This window comes from Lolium rigidum, chromosome 5 (assembly GCF_022539505.1).
Source record: "Lolium rigidum isolate FL_2022 chromosome 5, APGP_CSIRO_Lrig_0.1, whole genome shotgun sequence".
Classification (NCBI taxonomy): Eukaryota; Viridiplantae; Streptophyta; class Magnoliopsida; order Poales; family Poaceae; genus Lolium; species Lolium rigidum.
The window spans coordinates 235,280,023-235,300,608 of NC_061512.1; the positions used below are offsets into that span (position 1 = coordinate 235,280,023).

At 42.0% G+C, this 20,586-nt stretch overlaps 1 protein-coding gene and 1 long non-coding RNA gene across 2 annotated transcripts; one reads left to right on the forward strand and one right to left on the reverse strand.

Annotated features, from left to right (window-relative positions):
• Positions 1 to 98: 98 nt before the first annotated feature.
• On the forward strand, positions 99 to 6,244 carry LOC124652123. Its single transcript, XR_006987581.1, has 8 exons — positions 99 to 180; positions 721 to 1,132; positions 3,470 to 3,674; positions 3,957 to 4,020; positions 4,116 to 4,193; positions 5,193 to 5,250; positions 5,354 to 5,479; positions 5,836 to 6,244. It is a non-coding gene; the product is annotated as an uncharacterized LOC124652123 (long non-coding RNA).
• A 12,028-nt stretch (positions 6,245 to 18,272) lies between these two features.
• LOC124657265 lies at positions 18,273 to 18,935 on the reverse strand. The gene is made up of 3 exons (XM_047195845.1): positions 18,897 to 18,935; positions 18,612 to 18,806; positions 18,273 to 18,452 (listed from the first exon to the last, which is right to left on the reverse strand). The coding sequence occupies exons 2-3, from the start codon at positions 18,780 to 18,782 to the stop codon at positions 18,273 to 18,275; spliced, it is 351 nt and encodes a 116-aa protein (XP_047051801.1). The 5' UTR covers positions 18,783 to 18,806; positions 18,897 to 18,935.
• Between the last annotated feature and the right edge of the window lie 1,651 nt (positions 18,936 to 20,586).

Genomic DNA, 20,586 nt, shown 5'->3' on the forward strand with positions numbered 1-20,586 from the left:
CGGCGCAGCCGTGCCTCTCGCCGGCGGGAGGGGCGCATGAATTGCAACATGAGGCACGGAGGAAGGCCGGCGGTCGCCTTCCCGAGGTGCTGCTGCCGGCGCCGGCCACGAACCCAAACTGTTGCTCCTCATGCCGACCACCACATTGTCCGTCGCTGCCTCCCCAAGCTTCTGCTGCCCGTGAGCTTCCTCTCCTCCTCCTCATCGACTTGCATTCCTTTCAAATTCAGTACATATCATTTTATCGTGTTCAATGAATGTGGTAGCAGCGGAATTTATGCATAAATCTCCTGTGGCAGCGTTAGGGTTTGGTCCAGTATGATTACTTGAATTAGGCCACGAATTCACAGGAAAAAAGAACTCTAGCCTGTGTTGTTTTAGTCGGCCCCAAAAAACTGCATTTTTTCGCATTCAGAATCTTACTAGTACATAGCTGTGTGAAGTGAAGTTGTTTGATTCCCAAGGGATTGTAGTACGACCTCAGACTCCTGGTTGCATGCACACTTTATATTTGTTGCCTTTTTTCCTATTGCTGAAATATGGATGCGGGAAATCTATATTCAACTTAATTAAAAACTTGGTCCGCATAGGCAGTAGTTTCTTTGGATTGTTTTCTGCTCATCATGCACATGCAGTGGTGAAACTCTATCTTGTCTCAAGCTATTACTACTCATATATGTTTTCAGTTTTCACTGCGGTTTGATAACTAACTTGTTGCAGGTACCCATGGATGTGGCTTCTTGCTCTTCCTACTGTAACCTGGGGTTCTTTTCTTTTGTTGTCATTGACGTTGGCAGCTGACGCGGGCCGCTGCTGGTGTCGCCGAAGAGGACGCCGCTGTCCTCGTCTCCTCTCCTGCAGCACCCAACGGAGGGGGAGACCTGGTGGTGCCTGGCCAAGACGTAGAACTCCACGGGTTGACCTGGTGCCCCGCTGTCGGGGACGACCAAGGCGGCGCAGCCGTGCCTCTTTCCGGCGGGAGGGGCACAGGAATTGCAACATGAGGCATGGAGGAAGGCTGGCGGTCGTCTTACCGAGCTGCTGCTGCCGGCGCTGGCCACGAACCCGAACTGTTGCTCCTCATGCCGATCACCACATCGTCCACCGCTGCCTCCCCAAACTGCTGCTACCCGTGAGCTCCCTCTCCTCGTCCTCCTCATCGAGTTGCAGTCCTTTCAAATTCAGTACATATCATTTTATCACGTTGAATGAATGTGTTCGTAGCTGAAATTATGCATAAATCTCTTCTGCCATGGCATTAAAGATTTTGTGCTGTACGGCCTGATGATTACTTGAAATAGGCCACGAGTTCGTAGGGAAATAACTCTGGCCTGTGTCGTTTCAGTCGCCCCTGAAAAGCTGCATTTTTTCGCATTCAGTTCTCTCTAGTACATAGCTTCAAGTTTGAAGTGAAGTTTTTTGATTCCCAATGGATTGAAGTATGTCCTGGACTGCTGGTTGCATGCAGTATTTGTATATGTTGCTTTTTTTTCCTATTGATGTAATACGGAAGCAGGAAATCTATTTTACTTGATTAAAATCTTGGTCTAGCTTCATGTTTCAGTCTTTTAGACAATGGGGACTGGGGACTTTAATTCTGTAAAGTTATCCATCATTTTTGTTTCGTGACTGGTTCAGTTGGATATTGTTCTCTACTGTTTGATCTTTTTTTAATGCACTTAATGGTTGTAGTAAAAACAAGCCTGTCTAGTATTATTTCTGGGTTGGTTCGATTTTTGCGATTAGCTGTATGATTTTAAGCGGTCATACATGTAATTTTGTGTGTAAATATGATCACTTGTTTCTTGAACCTGCATTCGTTCTCAAGTGTAGTTCTGATCTGGTCATTTGCCATGTGATCTACTCACATTTTTTGAACCCTTGGCATGACTTTGTAGATTCGGATCATCTAAAAATTTAGGCCATGTGATCTTTACTCTTATCAGTAGATTAGTAATCATATGCAAATTGAGCTCCCAATTGGCATTATTAGGTAAAAAATATATTATCTTTCATCAAGTTAGTCAATTGACCGAGTAAGCATTCAACATAACAAGTTTACCTGGACAGTGTAGTATCTTGCAGGGACTCAAGTTAGCTGGTGTTGTTTGTGAGTTCATTGTCATACTTATTTCATGCTTGATGAAATGGATGTGTTTTGGAACTAATAGACTAGATCATCCCCACACCATTAAATTGAGTTTTGATCAGCCTGATCTAAGAGCTTTAGATTGCAGCAAGAGTATGATATGCTTTTAATACGAGTTATTTTCTCGGAAAACTGGTTGCTACAAAATATGCATCAAGAACACCATCAGCTACAACATCGCCAAGATGCCGTCGTCATGGGAGACAGCAATGCCTTGGTTGGGTCTTTGAGTACGGTGGTCGGTCTACTTTCCTGTGCATGGTCATAACTAGTCACGCACACATTAAATTTTCAGCTTCATCAATAATAATGTAGCCCCAGTGGATACCTTTAACTTTCTCTTTTCTTTATTTGCCGTCTCATAACTAGTCACGCGCACATCAAATTTCTGCGTCTGCGGTTAGTCCCATATAGCATTCTAACATACAAAAAGAAAAAGAAGGTCACTAATAGTATATGTTGAATCAATGAATAAATAATAGACTTTTGAGACAACTAACCCGCTTTTTTTTATCCCCTAGGTACTCACAACACGTAAGCTAGAGCAAATACTCTTGAATGCCTTCATCCAGTTGTCAATAGTCCACTTCGGAACAACAAAAATGTCACGATCAGTTTTTTCTTCTTTTTTAGGATCAGTTATGGCTCAACTTTTTCTTTTCTTTTGTGGGTTTAGCCAGCACCGTCAAGCATGAGACTAAACCCACGAAAGAAAAAAAGAGTAGAGACACAACTGATACTAAAAAAGAAGAAAAAACTGATCGTCACATGCTTGTTGTTTCGAAGTGGACTATTGACAACTGGATGAAGGCATTCAATAGGATTTTCTCTAACTTACGTGTTGTGAAGTTCCTGGGGCATAAAAAAGAGCGGGTTAGTTTTCTCAAAAGTCTATTATTTATTCACTGATTCAACTTATACTATTAGTGACATTCTCTTTCTTTTTCTATGGAAGGGACGTAGCCCATGTAGTTATTCAGTTGACTACATGGATACTGGTTGGGTCTTTGAGTACGGTGGTCGGTCTACTTTGATGTGCATGGTACTACTTGTTCCGTATTATTGCTTGCTTTGATGTTGCTGTGACTAAACAATAGCATTACTCATACTTACAGGTGAACTGTTGAGAGTAATTTTCACATCACTATTGAGAGAAGAAAAGAAAACTTAAACGATCTATCTTGGCCGTGCCTATTAAAAACATGTACATTTCCTGGTTCAAAACATATATCATTATCATCATGTGTATAATCTAGAATGTTATGTAGGCAAATGATCCTATTTTTTTTTGCTCCATGCCCATGCTTGTGCCCCATGCAGAAAACGTTGAATGACATCAACGCCGACCTCCCTGAGCTCTTGGTGGTGGTCTCCTCTTCTTGCCCGGTCTGTTGTCGCCCGGATTCCACCTGGAGCAAATGCAAGCGTCTTCCGGGAGAAGGTCGAGGGACAACTGGACCGTGATGCTGGTTCATTTCAAGCCTGCCACAAGATAAATATTAATGATTGCCAATGTCTTTCGTTGGTACCTTCTTGTTGTGAATCATTTCTCAGTTCTAGCATATCATTTGCTACGTTACATGAACCAGAGAGGTCTCTAGTTAGAATTTCTCTCACATATATATTGTTCGCATGAATTGGTTATATACATTCTGGAGCATTGGAGCAGCATTATTCAATTTTTCTTTATTTAGTGAATTTCTTCATTGGATTTTTCTTGAATTTTCATGTATATATTTGTTCTTATGTGACACATCCGAGCTACGGACATAAACATGCGCTGACATAATTTTACTGCTACATGCAGGGTTTGGCTCTCCGATGCAGCTCTTTCAGGATGCACTTGAAACCCTCTGTGTCGTCCTCTGTAGGTACTCTTCTACTCCAGTTTCCTGTAGTCGAAGACCCTAGCTCCTCCTCTCCCATGTAGCCTTAACCGATGGTAGCCCCTGGTATTTCTGTGCAGCTACTGTTAGACACCTCTATTGCTCCTTGCATTCGATAACGGCTCCATGAAGCTTTGCATCCTCAAGATAAGGATCTGGTATATCTCAATCCACCGCGATGCCTCTCTCTTGTTGTGACAGCTATTGTACCATGAGATTGATGAATCATGAATGTGTGCTTTTGAACGGCATTTGAGTTAGCATATTCTCGGTGTACCTGTGTGTTGTCATGTTCAATCTGGTGTTACCGTGGCGGTTGGATCTGCTTTTTTATGGTTAATTAGGGTGATTCAATTGGACACTAGTTAATTAGTTGATCATGCATGTCAGCGATCTTTTTTTATATTTGTCTCCTGACATGTTTGCATGACATGTAGGTTTGTATTCAACTATGATATATGATGTTAATTGTATTTTTGTCGAACAGTTCTATTACTAGCTTGGTGATGGCTCTTGTTGTTAGGCATGTCTTTCTGGGGGTAGATTTATGCATATCCACTGCTCCCTCCATTCCAATGAATAAAGCTTATATTTCTGAAAAGTCAAGCCAAGTAAAGTTTGACCAAACTTGTAGGAAAGTATATATCAACAAATGTGGTATTCTATAGGTATCACATGAAAATATATTTCATGATTTATCTAATAGTATTGATTTTGTATTTTTTGTGAAAACTTGGTCAAACTTTACTCGGTTTGACTTCTCAGAAATAATATAAGCCTTATTGATTGGAATGGAGGTAGTAGATGTTTACAAATGATTCCTTGTCACTTGCCAGTTAAATAGTAACTTCCTGTGACCTGTTTCTGGTAGGTACGTGTTAATTGTGGAATACTTTGTGGTGGTCCCCTCAAGTTGATCATCTTAAACTTGCTTTTTGCACTATTAACTTTGTATAGATACTTGAATGATATGATATTGTACCCGTCTTGGCATAATGTTTTGTTGATCTCCTTGAGTTGTGATGTGGAGGCATGTTGCAGTCTGAAATATAGCTTAGTACTAGTTTTTTTAATTATGTGAATGTGGTATTTTGTCACCATATGTTCTTTCTAGTTATGCTTGCATTTCTAATATCTGGCATGTTTGCTCTTCTTAGATTGGTGTCATGGTAATACACATGGTGATGACAAGGTCCCTTAGTCCTGCCACCCAAGGTGAGACCTATCCAGGTCTTCATTATTCATCTGCCATTTAAAGATGCTGCCAGAATGGATATTAAAGGAGCATGCGAGTTGAACAATTTACACCTTGAATCAGGCAGGGATTTGAGCAGACTTGGATGCTCGTGAAAACCATTCTCCAGGATCGAAATATTGTCAATGGGAAATCAAAGGTGTTCCTTTGAGAATCGAGATCGGTCCAAAAGATTTGTCAAATAAGCAGGTACAGAGGTGTCACTTGCCAGAATTCAGTTTATGGATTATTCTGCAAGTGATTGAAAGTACTTTCGCCATCTACTCTTGATCATCTAGAAAGTGTGCTTCGTAAATTAATACCATTTTAATTTTACGCTGAGACCATTTTGGTGTTGTGTGGATGCATTTAAACTTGCACCGAATGAATGATTGAGTTTAGTGGCTTATTTTGATCCTGCTAGTCATTGCAAATATACTGCGAGCTTGACCCTACCCTAATCTGGAACTTATGGTTTGAGAAACTAATTTGGCATCCTATGTCTATTTGGTTCTGTATTTGGTTGCCTGTTTTTAACCCAACTTTACCGCCTGGTGTGTATGCAGATAGGCTGGAACGAATATTTGCCTGTGGCAGCGATGTCCTTTTCTTGATCTGCATGGTTAAGGTGAAATTCTGGGCAACGTGATGTACCCTTGTCCCTAGATGTAAATAGTTCCTCATACTTTTTTGTACTTATTTTGACTGTACTTGGCTGGTGTGCGCATCTTAGATTCTAGGACTATTTGGTTTTATCGTAGTTCTCCTTGATTCTAAGACTGTTTGGTTTTATTACTAGCTCTTGCATGATTTGGGTGTTGCTATCACCTTTGGGTATATATATTTATCCATGCATGTGTCGTGCCTAGTGTTAATACTGAGTGCAAATTCTATTGTGAGCTTTACTGGTTTGCTGCCCTGTTTTTGCATCATTCATTTTAGAGTAGAAAGCTAGCCTGCAAGCTCCTCTATGTATAGAAGCTCGATTAGAAGTATCATCTCGATGTTACAGTTAGAACTATGCTTTTATATATTTTTGTTTCTTGCTTTGAATTATATTTTTGTTTCTTGTACTGATATTTGAGGTATTTTAACTTCAGCTTGTTTGTGTTATGCGATGCCACGACTGTCTGTACTGACTTCCTGGCTTGGTCGCTTGTTCCAACTAAATTTAATGCTATCCTTAGTGATTTTTTGTATTTTTGCTTTAGGTTGTGTCGTTGTCTTCTCTCTTTTATCTAGAATATCTTCAATAACCTTTCCACCACCCAACAATGTCATTTTTGGAAGGTCATCCTTATTGACAGCTGAACAGAAGAGAAAGTTGTAATAAAGAATTATAAATAGACTTCATTTTAAAATACTGAAATTGGTGATGACGAGAATCCCAACCTTGTGAACCTCCACCACCACCTCCTGCTGATCCAAGATATTGGATTCTGAATCCAAATCGGAACCAGAATGTTGTAAACAATCCTTGAAGGCGGAATACGAATCCGATTTTTTATAAGGGCAACCCAAAATTTGAGACCACATATCAAAGGTCTCTGAAGACATAGACGTAAAGACCTTAGGTACCACGAAGTGTAGGAGAGCCAAAGCTCATGCAAATCATTCTGCCACGTAGCTAGTAAACATTAATAATATTAAACCAAAAACAAATATGAAACAACACACATCAGTTACTAGCCAGTGGTACTTCAATCCATGTTCGAGACTAGCTACATTTGAAAAACAAAACTATCAATGGAAGCTACTTGGATTGATGTGTCTGTGATTAGGAGATGAGAGTCACTTTTGTAAGTTCTCATGAGTTCTGATAAATCAGAATGTTCATTCTTTAAATTTTCAGCTTCATCAATAATAATGTAGCCCCAGTGGATACCCTTTAACTTTCTCTTTTCTATATTTGCCGTCTCATAACTAGTCACGCACACATCAAATTCCTGCGCCTGCGGTGAGTCCCATATAGCTTTCTAACATAGAAAAAGAAAGAGAAGGTCACTAATAGTATAAGTTGAATCAATGAATAAAGAATAGACTTTTGAGACAACTAACCTGCTCTTTTTTATCCCCAGGAACTTCACAACACGTAAGGTAGAGCAAATACTGTTGAATGCCTTCATCCAGTTGTCAATAGTTCACTTCGGAATAACAAGTATGTGATGATTAGTTTTTCTTCTTCTTTTTTAGGATCAGTTGTGCCTCTACTTTTTTTTTTCTTTTGTTGGTTTAGTCTCAAGCATGGGGTATCTCAAGCATTGCAGGGGTATCTCAAGCATGAGACTAAACCCACAAAAGAAAAAAAGAGTAGAGACATATCTGATCCTAAAAAAGAAGAAGAAAAAACTAATCGTCACATGCTTGTTGTTCCGAAGTAGACTATTGACAACTGGATGAAGGCATTCAACATTATTTTCTCTAACTTACTTTTTGTGAAGTTTCTGGGGATAAAAAAGAGCGGGTTAGTTCTCTCAAAAGTCTGTTCTTTATTCATTGATTCAACTTATACTATTAGTGACCTTCTCTTTCTTTTTCTATGTTAGAAAGCTATATGGGACTCACCGCAGGCGCAGGAATTTGATGTGTGCGTGACTAGTTATGAGATGACAAATATAGAAAAGAGAAAGTTAAAGGGTATCCACTAGGGCTACATTATTATTGATGAAGATAAAAATTTAAATAATGAACATTCTGACTTATCGGAACTCGTGAGAACTTATAAAAGTGGCTCTCGTCTCCTAATCACAGGCACACCAATCCAGGTAGCTTCTATTGATAGTTCTGTTTTTCAAATGTAGCTAGTCCTGAACATGGATTTAAGTACCACATCAGTCCCAACCTATGAGAGTTGTATGCCAGGGAAAGGAGAACCACCATTTTCTAGCAATAGAAAGAGGAAGGCAAGGTTCTGAATGCGCCGTCTGCGCCACCCGCCAAGCGGACGGGGACCTCCTCCACCGAGGGTGCTGGGAGCCCGACGGTTTCTGCTCCCGTACTCGCTCGTGCCCCTGCCACCGACAGGTAACAACAAGGATGGAATTTTTGGAGTGGTGGGGGTGGCGGTTGGGCTGAAATGGCAAAACCCAAAGAAAGTGTTTAGAGGAGAAGGTCCAAAACCGAAAATGCTAGACCTACGGAGACTTATGGAATAGCTACGCGGTGACGCGGATGGAATTGTACGTGGCTGCTGCACGGAAGGAAAAAAAAAGCACCGCTAATTATGCAACAAACATGACGTGCCGCTAATTATGCAACCAACAGGACGTGCCTAATACGTTTTGCCCTTGTTCAGATCGATCACGGTGACCTTCCTCCATCGCGCCGCCGTGCAGGGCCGCCGCCACCGTCCCGCTTCCTCCATCGCGCCGTGGTGAATGGCCGGGATTCACGCAGGTACCTCACCATCGTCCTCAACCCGTAGATAGACCTCGCCATTTTGACCGTTGGCGGCCGCCGGACATTCTGCTAATTATGCAACAAACTGCACTGTAGGTTCAGATTGACCACGCCAAGCTGTTGATCGATCATTCTTTGGCCTTCCAGACTTTGGCAGGTTGTGCACAGCGGCCAGCCTTGGCCCTTCTCTTTTTGGCGTGGTGACGAGGATGGCTGGCCCTGTAGCTGTCCGGCCAGGGGTCCACTGCCCTTTCCAGAACTGGTGGCGCCGCCGCGTTGTGGCCGTCGGAGCCCCAACCAGGATCAACGTCGACGCCGTCGGCGCGGGATGTGCGGGGCGCGGTCCAGCCAAGGGAGTCCACGGCCATGCCATCAGCACGACCCTCCGGCGCGGCTCCGGTGCGCCGCCTCTTCCGACCTCTGCGCTTCATGCTTCAGTCTTTTAGACTTTAATTCTGTAAAGTTAGCCATCATTTTTGTTTCGTGACTGGTTCAGTTGGATACTGTTCTCTACTATTCGATCTTTTTTTTTGATGAACTTAATGGTTGTAGTAAAAACAAGCCTGTCTAGGATTATTTCTTGGTTGGTTCGATTTTTGCTATTAGCTGTATGATTTTAAGCTGTCATAGATGTAATTTTGTGTGTAAATATGATCACTTGTTTCTTTAACCTGCATTCGTTCTCAAGTGTAGTTCTGATCTGGTCATTTGCCATGTGATCTACTCACATGTTTTGAACCCTTGGCATGATTTTGTAGATTCGGATCATCTAAAAATTTAGGCCATGTGATCTTTATTTTTATCTGTAGATTGGTAATAATATGCAAATTGAGCTCCCAATTGGCATTAGGTAAAATGTAATAATGTATTATCTTTCATCAAGTTAGTCAATTGACCGAGTAATCATTCAACATAACAAGTTTACCTGGACAGTGTAGTATCTTGCAGGGACTCAAGTTAGCTGGTGTTGTTTGTGAGTTCATTGTCGTACTTATTTCATGCTTGATGAAATGGATGTGTTTTGGAACTAATAGACTAGATCATCCCCACACCTTTAAATTGAGTTTTGATCAGCCTGATCTAAGAGCTTTAGATTGCAGCAAGAGTATAATATGTTTTTAATACGAGTTATTTTCTCGGCAAACTGGTTGCTACAAAATATGCATCAAGAACACCATCATCTACAACATCGCCAAGATGTCGTCGTCATGGGAGACGGCGAGGCCTTGGTTGGGTCTTTGAGTACGGTGGTCGGTCTACTTTGATGTGCATGGTACTACTTGTTTCGTACCATTGCTTGCTTTGATGTTGCCATGACTAAACAATAGCGTTACTTTATTGTATTATCCTAAAACATACTGAAAGTTTACCGGTGAACTGTTGAGAGTAATTTTCACATTACTATTGAGAGAAGAAAAGAAAACTTAAACGATATATCTTGGCCGTGCCTATTGGAAGCATGTACATTTCATGGTTTAAAACATATATCATTATCCTCATGCGTAGAATCTAGAATGCTATGTAGGCAAATGATCCTATTTTGTTTGCTCATAGTACTCATGCCCATGCTTGTGCCCCATGCAGAAAACGTTGAATGACATCAACGCCGAACTCCCTGAGCTCCTGGTGGTGGTCTCCTCTCCTTGCCCGGTCTGTTGTCGCCCGGATTCCACCTGGAGCAAATGCATGCGTCTTCCGGGAGAAGGTCGAGGGACAACTGGACCGTGATGCTGGTTCATTTCAAGCCTGCCACAAGGTCAATATTAATGAATGCCAATGTATTTCTTTGGTACCTTCTTGTCATGAATCATTTCTCAGTTCTAGCATATCATTTGCTACGTTACATGAACCGGAGAGGTCTCCAGTTAGAATTTCTCTCACATATATATATTGTTCGCATGAATTGGTTATATACATTCCGGAGCATTGGACCAGCATTATTCAATTTTTCTTTATTTAGTGAATTTCTTCATTGGATTTTTCTTGAATTTTCATGTCTATATTTGTTCTTATGTGACACATCCGAGCTATGGACATAAACATGCGCTGAAATAATTTTATTGCTACATGCAGGGTTTGGCTCTCCGATGCAGCTCCTTCAGGATGCACTTGAAACCCTTTGTGTCGCCTGTGCCTCTGTAGATACTCTTCTACTCCAGTTTCCTGTAGCCGAAGACCCCAGCTCCTCCCCTCCCATGTAGCCTTAACCGATGGTAACCCCTGGTATTTCTGTGCAGCTGCTGTTAGACACCTATATTGCTCCTTGCATCCGATAACGGCTCCATGAAGCTTTGCATCCTCAAGATAATGATCTGGTATATCTCAATCCACCGCGATGCCGCTCTCTTGTTGTTCCAGCGATTGTACATGAGATTGATGAATCATGAATGTGTGCTTTTGAACGACATTCGAGTTAGCATATTCTCAGTGTACCTGTGTGTTGTCATGTTCAATCTGGTGTTACCATGGCGGTTCGATCTGCTTTTTTATGGTTAGGGTGATTCAATTGGACTCTAGTTAATTAGTTGATGGTGCATGTCAACAATCTTTGTTTTCTATTTGTCTTCTGGCATGTTTGCATGACATGTAGGTTTGTATTCAATGATGATGTATGATGTTAGTTGTATTTTTGTCGACCAGTTCTATTACTAACTTGGTGATAGCTCTTGTTGTTCGTCAGGCATGTCTTGCTGGGGGTAGATTTATGCATATCCACTGCTCCCTCCATTCCAATGAATAAAGCTTATATTTCTGAAAAGTCAAGCCAATTAAAGTTTGACCAAACTTGTAGAAAAATATATATCAACAAATGTGGTATTCGATAGGTATCACATGAAAATATATTTCATGATTTATCTAATAGTATTGATTTTGTATTTTTTTCATGTCAATGATTTTTTTTTGTGAAAACTTGTTCAAACTTTAATCTGTTTGAGTTCTCAAAAATAATATAAGCCTTATTGATTGGAATGGAGGTAGTACAGTAGATGTTTACAAATGATAACTTGTCACTTGCCAGTTAATAGTAACTTCCAGTGACCTGTTTCTGGTAGGTATGTGTTAATTGTGGAATACTTAGTGGTGGTCACCTCAAGTTGATCATCTTAAACTTGCTTTTTGCACTATTAACTTTGTATAGATACTTGAATGATATGATATTGTACCCTTCTTGGCATAATGTTTTGTTGAGCTCCTTGAGTGTGATGTGGAGGCATGCTGCAGTCTGAAATATAGCTTAGTACTATTTTTTAATTATGTGAATGTGGTATTTTGTCACCATATGTTCTTTCTAGTTATGCTTGCATTTCTAATATCTGGCATGTTTGCTCTTCTTAGATTGGTGTCATGGTAATACACATGGTGATAACAAGGTCTTAGTGCTGCCACCCAAGGTGAGACCTATCTAGGTCTTCATTATTCATCTGCCATTTAAAGATGCTGACAGAATGGATATTAAAGGAGCATGCGAGTTGAAAAATTTACACCTTGAATCAAGCAGGGATTTGAGCAGACTTGGATACTCGTGAAAACCATTCTCCAGGATCGAAATATTGTCAATGGGAAATCAAAGGTGTTCCTTTGAGAATCGAGATCGGTCCAAAAGTTTTGTCAAATAAGCAGGTACAGAGGTGTCACTTGTCAAAATTCAGTTTATGGATTATTCTGCAAGTGGTTGAAAGTACTTTGGCCATTTACTCTTGATCATCTAGAAAGTGTGCTTCATAAATTAATACCATTTTCATATTACGCTGAGACCATTTTGGTGTTCTGTGGATGCATTCTCATTGTGGAGGATTACTTCATTGGTAAAAAAACTTGCACCGAATGAATGGTTGAGTTTAGTGGTTTATTTTGATCCTGCTAGTCATTGCAAATATAGTGCGAGCTTGACCCTACCCTAATCTGGAACTTATGGTTTGAGAAACTAATTTCGCATGCTATTTCTATTTGGTTCTCCATTTGGTTGCCTGTTTTTAACCCAACTTTACTACCTGGTGTGTATGCAGATATGCTGGAACGAATATTTGCATGTGGCAGCGATGTCCTTTTCTTGATCTGCATGGTTAAGGTGAGTTTCTGGGCAACGTGATGTACCCTTGTTGTAAATAATTCCTCATACTTTTTTGTACTTATTTTGACTGTACTTGGCTGGTGTGCACATCTTTGATTCTGGGACTATTTGGTTTTATCCTAGTTCTCCTTGATTCTAAGACTGTTTGGTTTTATTACTAGCTCTTGCATGATCTGGGTGTTGCTATCACCTTTGGGTGTATATATTTATCCATGCATGTGGCAAGCCTAGTGTTAATACTGAGTGCAAATTCTATTGTGAGCTTTACTGTTTGCTCCCCTGTTTTTGCATCATTCTTTTTAGAGTAGAAAGCTAGCCCGCAAGCTCCTCTATGTATAGAAGCTCGATTAGAAGTATCATCTCGATGCTACAGTTAGAACTATACTTTTATATATTTTTGTTTCTTGCTTTGATATTTTTGTTTCTTGTACTGATATTTGAGGTATTTTAACTTTAGCTTGTTTTTGTTATGCGATGCCACGGTTGTTTGTACTGACTTCCTGCCTTGGTTTGGCCCACTTATTATTGAGCATTTAGTTCATGGGCCACATAACTGGTGCTTTGTGACTCTTTGTTTATTAGTTATGGTTTCAATATAAATGTATGCATGTTTAGTCAGCCATGCTCAAGGTGAGATTTAAACTCGAACATATGGTGTAGTTGACATACCAATTCAATAGTTGCAAGGATTTTCACATTCCTTAATCCTTCTTGAGAAACTAAGTTGGGGTCTTAATACGCGCTAGGACAGATATAGGGTCTGATGTGATGTAAACTGCATTTGTTTTCTTTGGTCGTGTAATGTTATCGTGATTCTGCCATGTAGTCATCAAGGCCTGCTCAGAGGTATAGAAGGAATCCTAGCATTTTTTTCTTGCTTGGTATCTAATCCATGAATCAACATAATTTAGTGTAAAATGGTGCATACATATCGTGAGAGGCAAAAATGTTCATATTTGTTTGCTTGTAAAACAACTGAGTTGCCTAGCCTATTTGTTACACTACATTAAAATTTAATCCGAGCAAGTTTCCTGTTCATTTCAGTAGCGTTGATTTGTTGTTCGGAGCCTGATTTCTTCCATCTTATTTACTCACATCAAGTTCAAGACTTGCTTTTACCAAGTCCAACTCTAGACTTACTTGGAAGGAATTAAACATATTTTAATTCATGACACCCAAAGTTATCATGAATTAGTTATGTAATCTTTAAGTCCTCAAAGGTGTATGGTTTTAAGAAATTATTTCTAGCTTGGTATCTTTTACCCATCAATTGGCACGATTTATTGTGATGACGTGGGGTACTAGTGTTTTACTGAACTATTCCACTAGTACACCGAGACAAGATAAAGGGCCAAGAAACCCGTTTTGCCACCGCACTTATGGGAACTTCTTTAGCTGCATATGTGACATGATATTGCTTTTTAAGTTTTGGCCTTGAGTAGCTGGAGTGCGTTGCTGGCAGTGGCCGGAAGGCAGGTGCCCTCGACAGCGGACACCTGCGGCTGCCTGGCCACCATGAGTGCCGGTGGCGTCACCACATACTCGGTGAGTTCACCATCGCTCTGCAGCCACCGATCGTGTCAGAAGTCAGAACACTGGGTTGTGATTTGTTCGGTACATATGTTAATATGTAATGGTAGCACTGGACGATGCGTTGTGCTTACCCGGAAACTGATCGAGATGACCATGTCGCCTGGTTTGAAGCCGGTGAAAGTGACACTACTGCCCAACTCCACAACTTTGCCAGCTAGATCGCATACTGCAAATTCACAAATGGCAAAGACTTTCTTGCATGAGCAGCTCTTAGCAAAAGAGAGGGCGATCTATCTATTATGCTTGTGGAACGCTCTCTACAAATTTGCAAATGTTCAAGTCGTTACATCTAAAATCTGCAACGACAGTATGTAGTTTTAGCTTCTTTTACGATTTAGCTGTGAAATTTTGGTCAGTTCAAGAAGTTGAGCAGAAAGAAGTGCCTAAGAATCGGTGCTCTGGTGATTTCCTGGTCATTTGATGAAGGTGCCAACATTGAATTAAAGCATTTGCACGTTTATGCGCTCCACATCTCAAGGTTTATAGCTTGTTTTATAGAGACCGAAACTTGAACAAATGGATTAGTTAGTTGCACATACCAATTTAACACTTGTAATTGCAAGGATTTACTCATTCCTCAGTCCTGCTTGAGAAACTGAGTGGCATTCTTAAGATGTAGTAGGACAGAATGTAGAGGGTCTGATGGGGTGTAAAATGCAATTGTTTTTTCTGGTCATGTAGAGTGATGTGATGCAGCAATGTAAACTTCAAGTCCTTCTCAAAGGTGCAGGTGACTGACCATTTTGTTTTCAATTGGTGTCTAATCCATTAACTTGGCATGATTTAGTGTAAAACAGTGCACACATCATGAGAGTCTGAAAATGTCACACTTTCTTACTTCCAAATTTTCTTTGAGCAAGTTGCCTATTTATTTTAGGAGTGTTGAGTTGTTGCCCAGAACTTCATTTAAATTTACTTTGAGGAAGTGTACTGTTCATCCTAGAACATAAATCCATGGCTTGGTTGTTTTAATTTTCCGAGCTAACAACTACTTGTTGATATTGTAACCAAACTCTCGCTGATTGTTCATTGCTAGCTGATGTTGTACACTCCTATATCTAAACTTTCCTAGGCAAAAGAACACCTACAGATTGGTTAACAACAGCTTTGCTGATGTTGTACCCTACTTGGTCTTTGTCTTGTGCAGTGAGCTCGACGAGAACCTGCAGAGGGTGTTCCAGAAGTACATGGAGTTGTTGTCTGCTATGGGGTAGTCTCTTCTACTCAATGTTGTGATTTTGAAGTCACTTCTCAGCATGCAGTCGTTTTATACGTTGGTGTGCAGGATAGCATGCTGTATATTGTTGTTTTGCGATTCCGGTGACATGTTTTTGTGTTTATACCAGTTTCCAAGACGTTTATGTGTTGTGCACAATGCTGGATATCCAAATTATTCTTGTTCTAAACCTCTGATCCTGAATACTGATTTATGTTTGTCTGGATGGCATTACAGGCAAGGTTGTGACAATGGTTTGTCATCACCCAGTTGTACCAGAACTCATATGGGCCTGAAGAAGACCTCTGGACCTCGCTGCTTCCACTGACATCATGCTGCCCAGCTGTGGATGGCCAGGGCTTACTTGCGAGTACGGTGTTGAGGTAATATCGATCTCTCCAACCCTGGTGGTTTGGTATGGTTGCTGCTGATGGTGTTTTGAGAAACTGATTTGGCATGTGTGACGCCCCAGAACCGGTACCATGAGGATCCCAGCGAATCCGCCGAAATCCGCACGATATCGATTCTAGGAGACGCACCACCAAGCGCCTCGTACACGCCGAAGCATGCACGCGATGCGGGTGGAATCAATCACGAGCAGTAACATTACAACATGATTACAATAGAGCCCACAAGAAACATATATTACAACAACTCCAACGAGTCAAGATACAAATAGATACATACAAAGATCCAAATCATACGTAAGACCTAATGCGTCCGAGTACGGACAAGATACAAATTTGGACTAAGAGTCCCGAAGATAACCAGCTGGCGTCCATAACCCCGCCTGTGCCAAGCCGGAAGGGTAACCTTGCTAGCGTCGTTCTTCAACGTACCGATCTTCATACCGCCCGGCTATATCCCGTAGAAGCAGCAATAAGTACGGGTTCGTACTTAACAAGACTTCAAGACGTATAAGCATTCGTCAACCGGCCGTCCTTTGTACTTGAGGCACGCAGGGGACTTAGAGGACGCAAGAGGAACGTCATAGGAAATATGGTGGGGTTAAGCGGCAGCGCTGCAAGCACTAAAAACCTATAGAGACACTCTACAACATTCGTCTAAATAGAGAAGGTGAGAGAGCGCATAAACTAATAGTTCTATACTCGCAACATAACACAACCGATGTGTTCCCCCTCGCAAGGAAGTACTTACAAAGGCACTCACACGGTGGACAAGTTTTAACCATTTATTATTAGAGTTGTGCTAACTTACTACGCAAGTAATTATGATTGCAAAGAACGGGTGTAAGTTGTCTATGGTCGAGTCATACAGCTCCAAGTCGTCCATAACCGCGGACACGGCTTATCGATAAGATGTACACCCGCAGGGGTTGCCCAAATGTACCCACACGCACCGCTCGATCCACTTACGACAGGTGAATATCACGGCTCGCACTCTCCTTCACGACAACAATGTCCAGGAAGCCACCTAACCAAGTTGAACCCGTATCGAAGTCCGGCCGTATCTCCGAAGCGGACTTAGCTGTTGCGCCAGCGTACTAGGTGGTTTAAACACACACTGGGGCGATAAACCACTTCGCAGCGGCTCCGCGACCTATACGTGCATACCAGAAACAAGGGATACAAGGCACCCTAGGGCTTCCCAAAGTAAATAAGTAACAGTCTGGCATGCACGCAAACAACAAATGGTAAAACATTGCAAACTAGTTGTGGCCACTGGACAAAGCTGTAGATTCCGGTAGTGGTCAAGGGGAGACCCATAAGCATACCCACGTGTGGTTAGAGCGCTCGGTCTCGGAACAGATAACAAGAACTCGGGGTCCTAAGTTTTAAAGAAACACAAGTGAGCCGTCACAAAACGATCAGCTGACCCACCGATGTCTCCGCTAACAACTATTAACAAGTAACCATGATATCCTCAACAGATATAACCATAAACCATGTGTCATGATTCCCAACAGATAACCGATAAGATAGCGGTAAACGGTAACGAGATATAACAGCACTAGCATGCACTACGACTCGCAAGGCAGACCCGATAACCAAACAATAGCTGTAGGAGGTTGGTGGAGGCAATATAGGCTGCTTGAGGTAACAAGTGGAAGGGACACGTGACAAGAACGCAACTTAAGGATAGCATGAGGGAGAAGGCAAAAAATAAAAATAGGTGAGCGACTTCTGCAGGGGCAGAAGTATAGGGGAAAATGCTTGCCTGTTAAAGCTTGCCGAGGGACATCCGGAGAACTTGCCGTATCTCACAACACCACTTCGCGATCCTATCCGGGAAGAAGCAAATGCTGGAACACACAACGTATGCAAGTCTTACTACTACGGATAAAGAAGATCCAGCATGATCAAGATGATATGCATGACATGGCAAAGATGATGCGATGCAATTTATCCAAATTAAGCGGGATCGGAACCCGGACAAACAAATTATTAGATTCAAGTTGTTTATCTACCCCGTATATTAAATGTTATTAGCATGGCAAAACATGGCATGGGTGGGCTACTTCCAATTTAAACGGACCGAGAAACCGTATCACGCAATTTTCAAATACTCCGCCTTTAATTATTAGGTGCGATGCAAACTACCACGGTACAACATGATGCGAGATGCAAACAATTATATGAATGGCATATTATTGTTCTTCACATTTTGCTGATAGAAATATACATACAGTTTGCAGTAATTAGATTTATAAAATAAAAGTTATAATTAAATAAGGTTTGCAAAAAGGGAAATAAAAGAACAGGCTAGTGGAAAGATGTTGGACCGGACCTGGCCTGCACCATCGACAAGAAGCAGAGCATACGCTTGGATTTGATGCTCATACCACCGTGAAAAAGATCAAAGCTATAGCCACTGGACTGCTTTGCTGGTGCTGATTCAGATTGCCTCACGCGTACAAATAAACTGTCTCCAAAACGTGGGATCTGAACAAAACAAAGGGATAAAAGATGGATTTAATTGGCTGGGTTTTGAACCAAGGAGATCACGGCTGGATGAAGGCACGAATCAGATGGCTACCACGCAGATGCTGAACAGAAAGAGACGCACAGCTACTTGGAACAGTTCTGGACGGTGTAGGGTACCTGACGAAACTGAACAAAACTGGAACCTGAGCTTTGGTCGCCAACACGGACAGAGGTACTGGTCGTGGATGGATTCGATGGCTCGGAGTGAACCACGAGGAATGAGTGGTCGCAGGGGCTGCGCCTGGACGCGCTGAACGTGATGGTAGCGGTGCCTTGAACGGGGACCATCTGGGTGTCGCCGGAGATGGGCACCTGCGGAAAGAATGGCGACGGTCACCATCGGCGAGACACCAGAGAACGGAAGAGAGAGCTAGGAGTAGTCAGGGATGACGAGGAGAATACCAGGAACGCGAATCCACGGTCGGATGTGCTGGAGGAGGTCGTACGGCGTCGGAAACATCGATGGACTGCGGCGGCCGGCGCGGGAATTGGCGACCTTGTGCTCAACTGGGGAGCCTCCCTGGTTCGATTCCTTACGCCGAGAGGAAGCGGGCGCCGAAGGAGAACTCGTGGCGTCATCAGGCGAGGTCGGGGACGAACGGAACGGCGGCGCGACGAGGCAGCCATGCGGTGGTGTAGTACTGTATCTGCCCTCTGAAATTTTAACCGAAGCTTCATCTGAATTTGTCTTGCGTGGGAGAGGAGAAAGAAATAGAGAGAGGCGGCGCAGCTGGGGAGGAGAACTAGGGTTTGCTGGGGTCTGGCTGGGAAATTGTAGAGGGGAAAAGGAGCAGATGGCCTGGGTGGTTGGCGAGGTCACGCAGCGTGCATGACCATGTGAGGGAGATGACAAGAATGAGATACTTTTGCTTGGCAACGAAACGATTAGTCCGGTAGATGGGCTGCTGGTTGCTACTTCTCTTGTCCTCGATCTCTTTTCCTTTTGCTTCTTATGTCTTTCTCTCACAGATTTGCAGGAAACAAAATAGAAGAGAGGGAAGAACGTGTGAAAATAACTTGGAAAATTATTGCATGTTATTGGAAAACAAAACTCAATTTGTTTAGTTTGAAAATAATTTTTATATAACTAGGAAGAAAGAAGGTGAGGTTAATATACCACATAAGAGTTTATTTTTGTAAGCAATTAAAAGGTTTTACTTTGACATCCAAAGAGAGTGATTAATTTTAGAAATAAAATAGAGTTTAATAAAATAATTTTGGAGTTCGAAAATATGCATGATGTCGTGATTATGCACAAAAGAAAATAACAAACAAAATCTAATAGGGATATTTTTCCGGGTCGTTACAATCGACACCACTAACAAGGGATCGCGCCCCGAGATCCCACGTCAACCTAAGGGGGAGTTGGTTAAACTATCGGATCTTCTTGTACCATGTGGACAAACACCCGACCTTGACGTGGAACCTTCTTCTGTCGAGGTGTTGATCTTCTCGACACCACTAACAAGAGTTCTTGCTCAATGTTGTTCGGGCCGACACCACTAACAAGGGTTATTGCTCCGTTGATGATGATGAACTTTCGTCGGAACCTTCGAAGATCGGACCTAATAGGTGAGGGGCAAAGATCGTTCAACCAACGTCGGAACCTAAGACTCAGAGAAACAGATAAGAGAAGATTCAAAACTCGCAAAGGTAAGAGGAGAAAGAATAGAGGTAAGGAGAAAAATCAGAGCTAATCAGAACTATCCAACGAATTTTAGAAAATATTTTGGACTCTCTAAACTCAACGACCGTTGGCGAGGTTATCCAAAAGGCTGGACTAGTGGGGTACCGTCAACCTGAGGCTCTGATACCAACTTGTGACGCCCCAGAACCGGTACCATGAGGATCCCAGCGAATCCGCCGAAATCCGCACGATATCGATTCTAGGAGACGCACCACCAAGCGCCTCGTACACGCCGAAGCATGCACGCGATGCGGGTGGAATCAATCACGAGCAGTAACATTACAACATGATTACAATAGAGCCCACAAGAAACATATATTACAACAACTCCAACGAGTCAAGATACAAATAGATACATACAAAGATCCAAATCATACAGAAGACCTAATGCGTCCGAGTACGGAC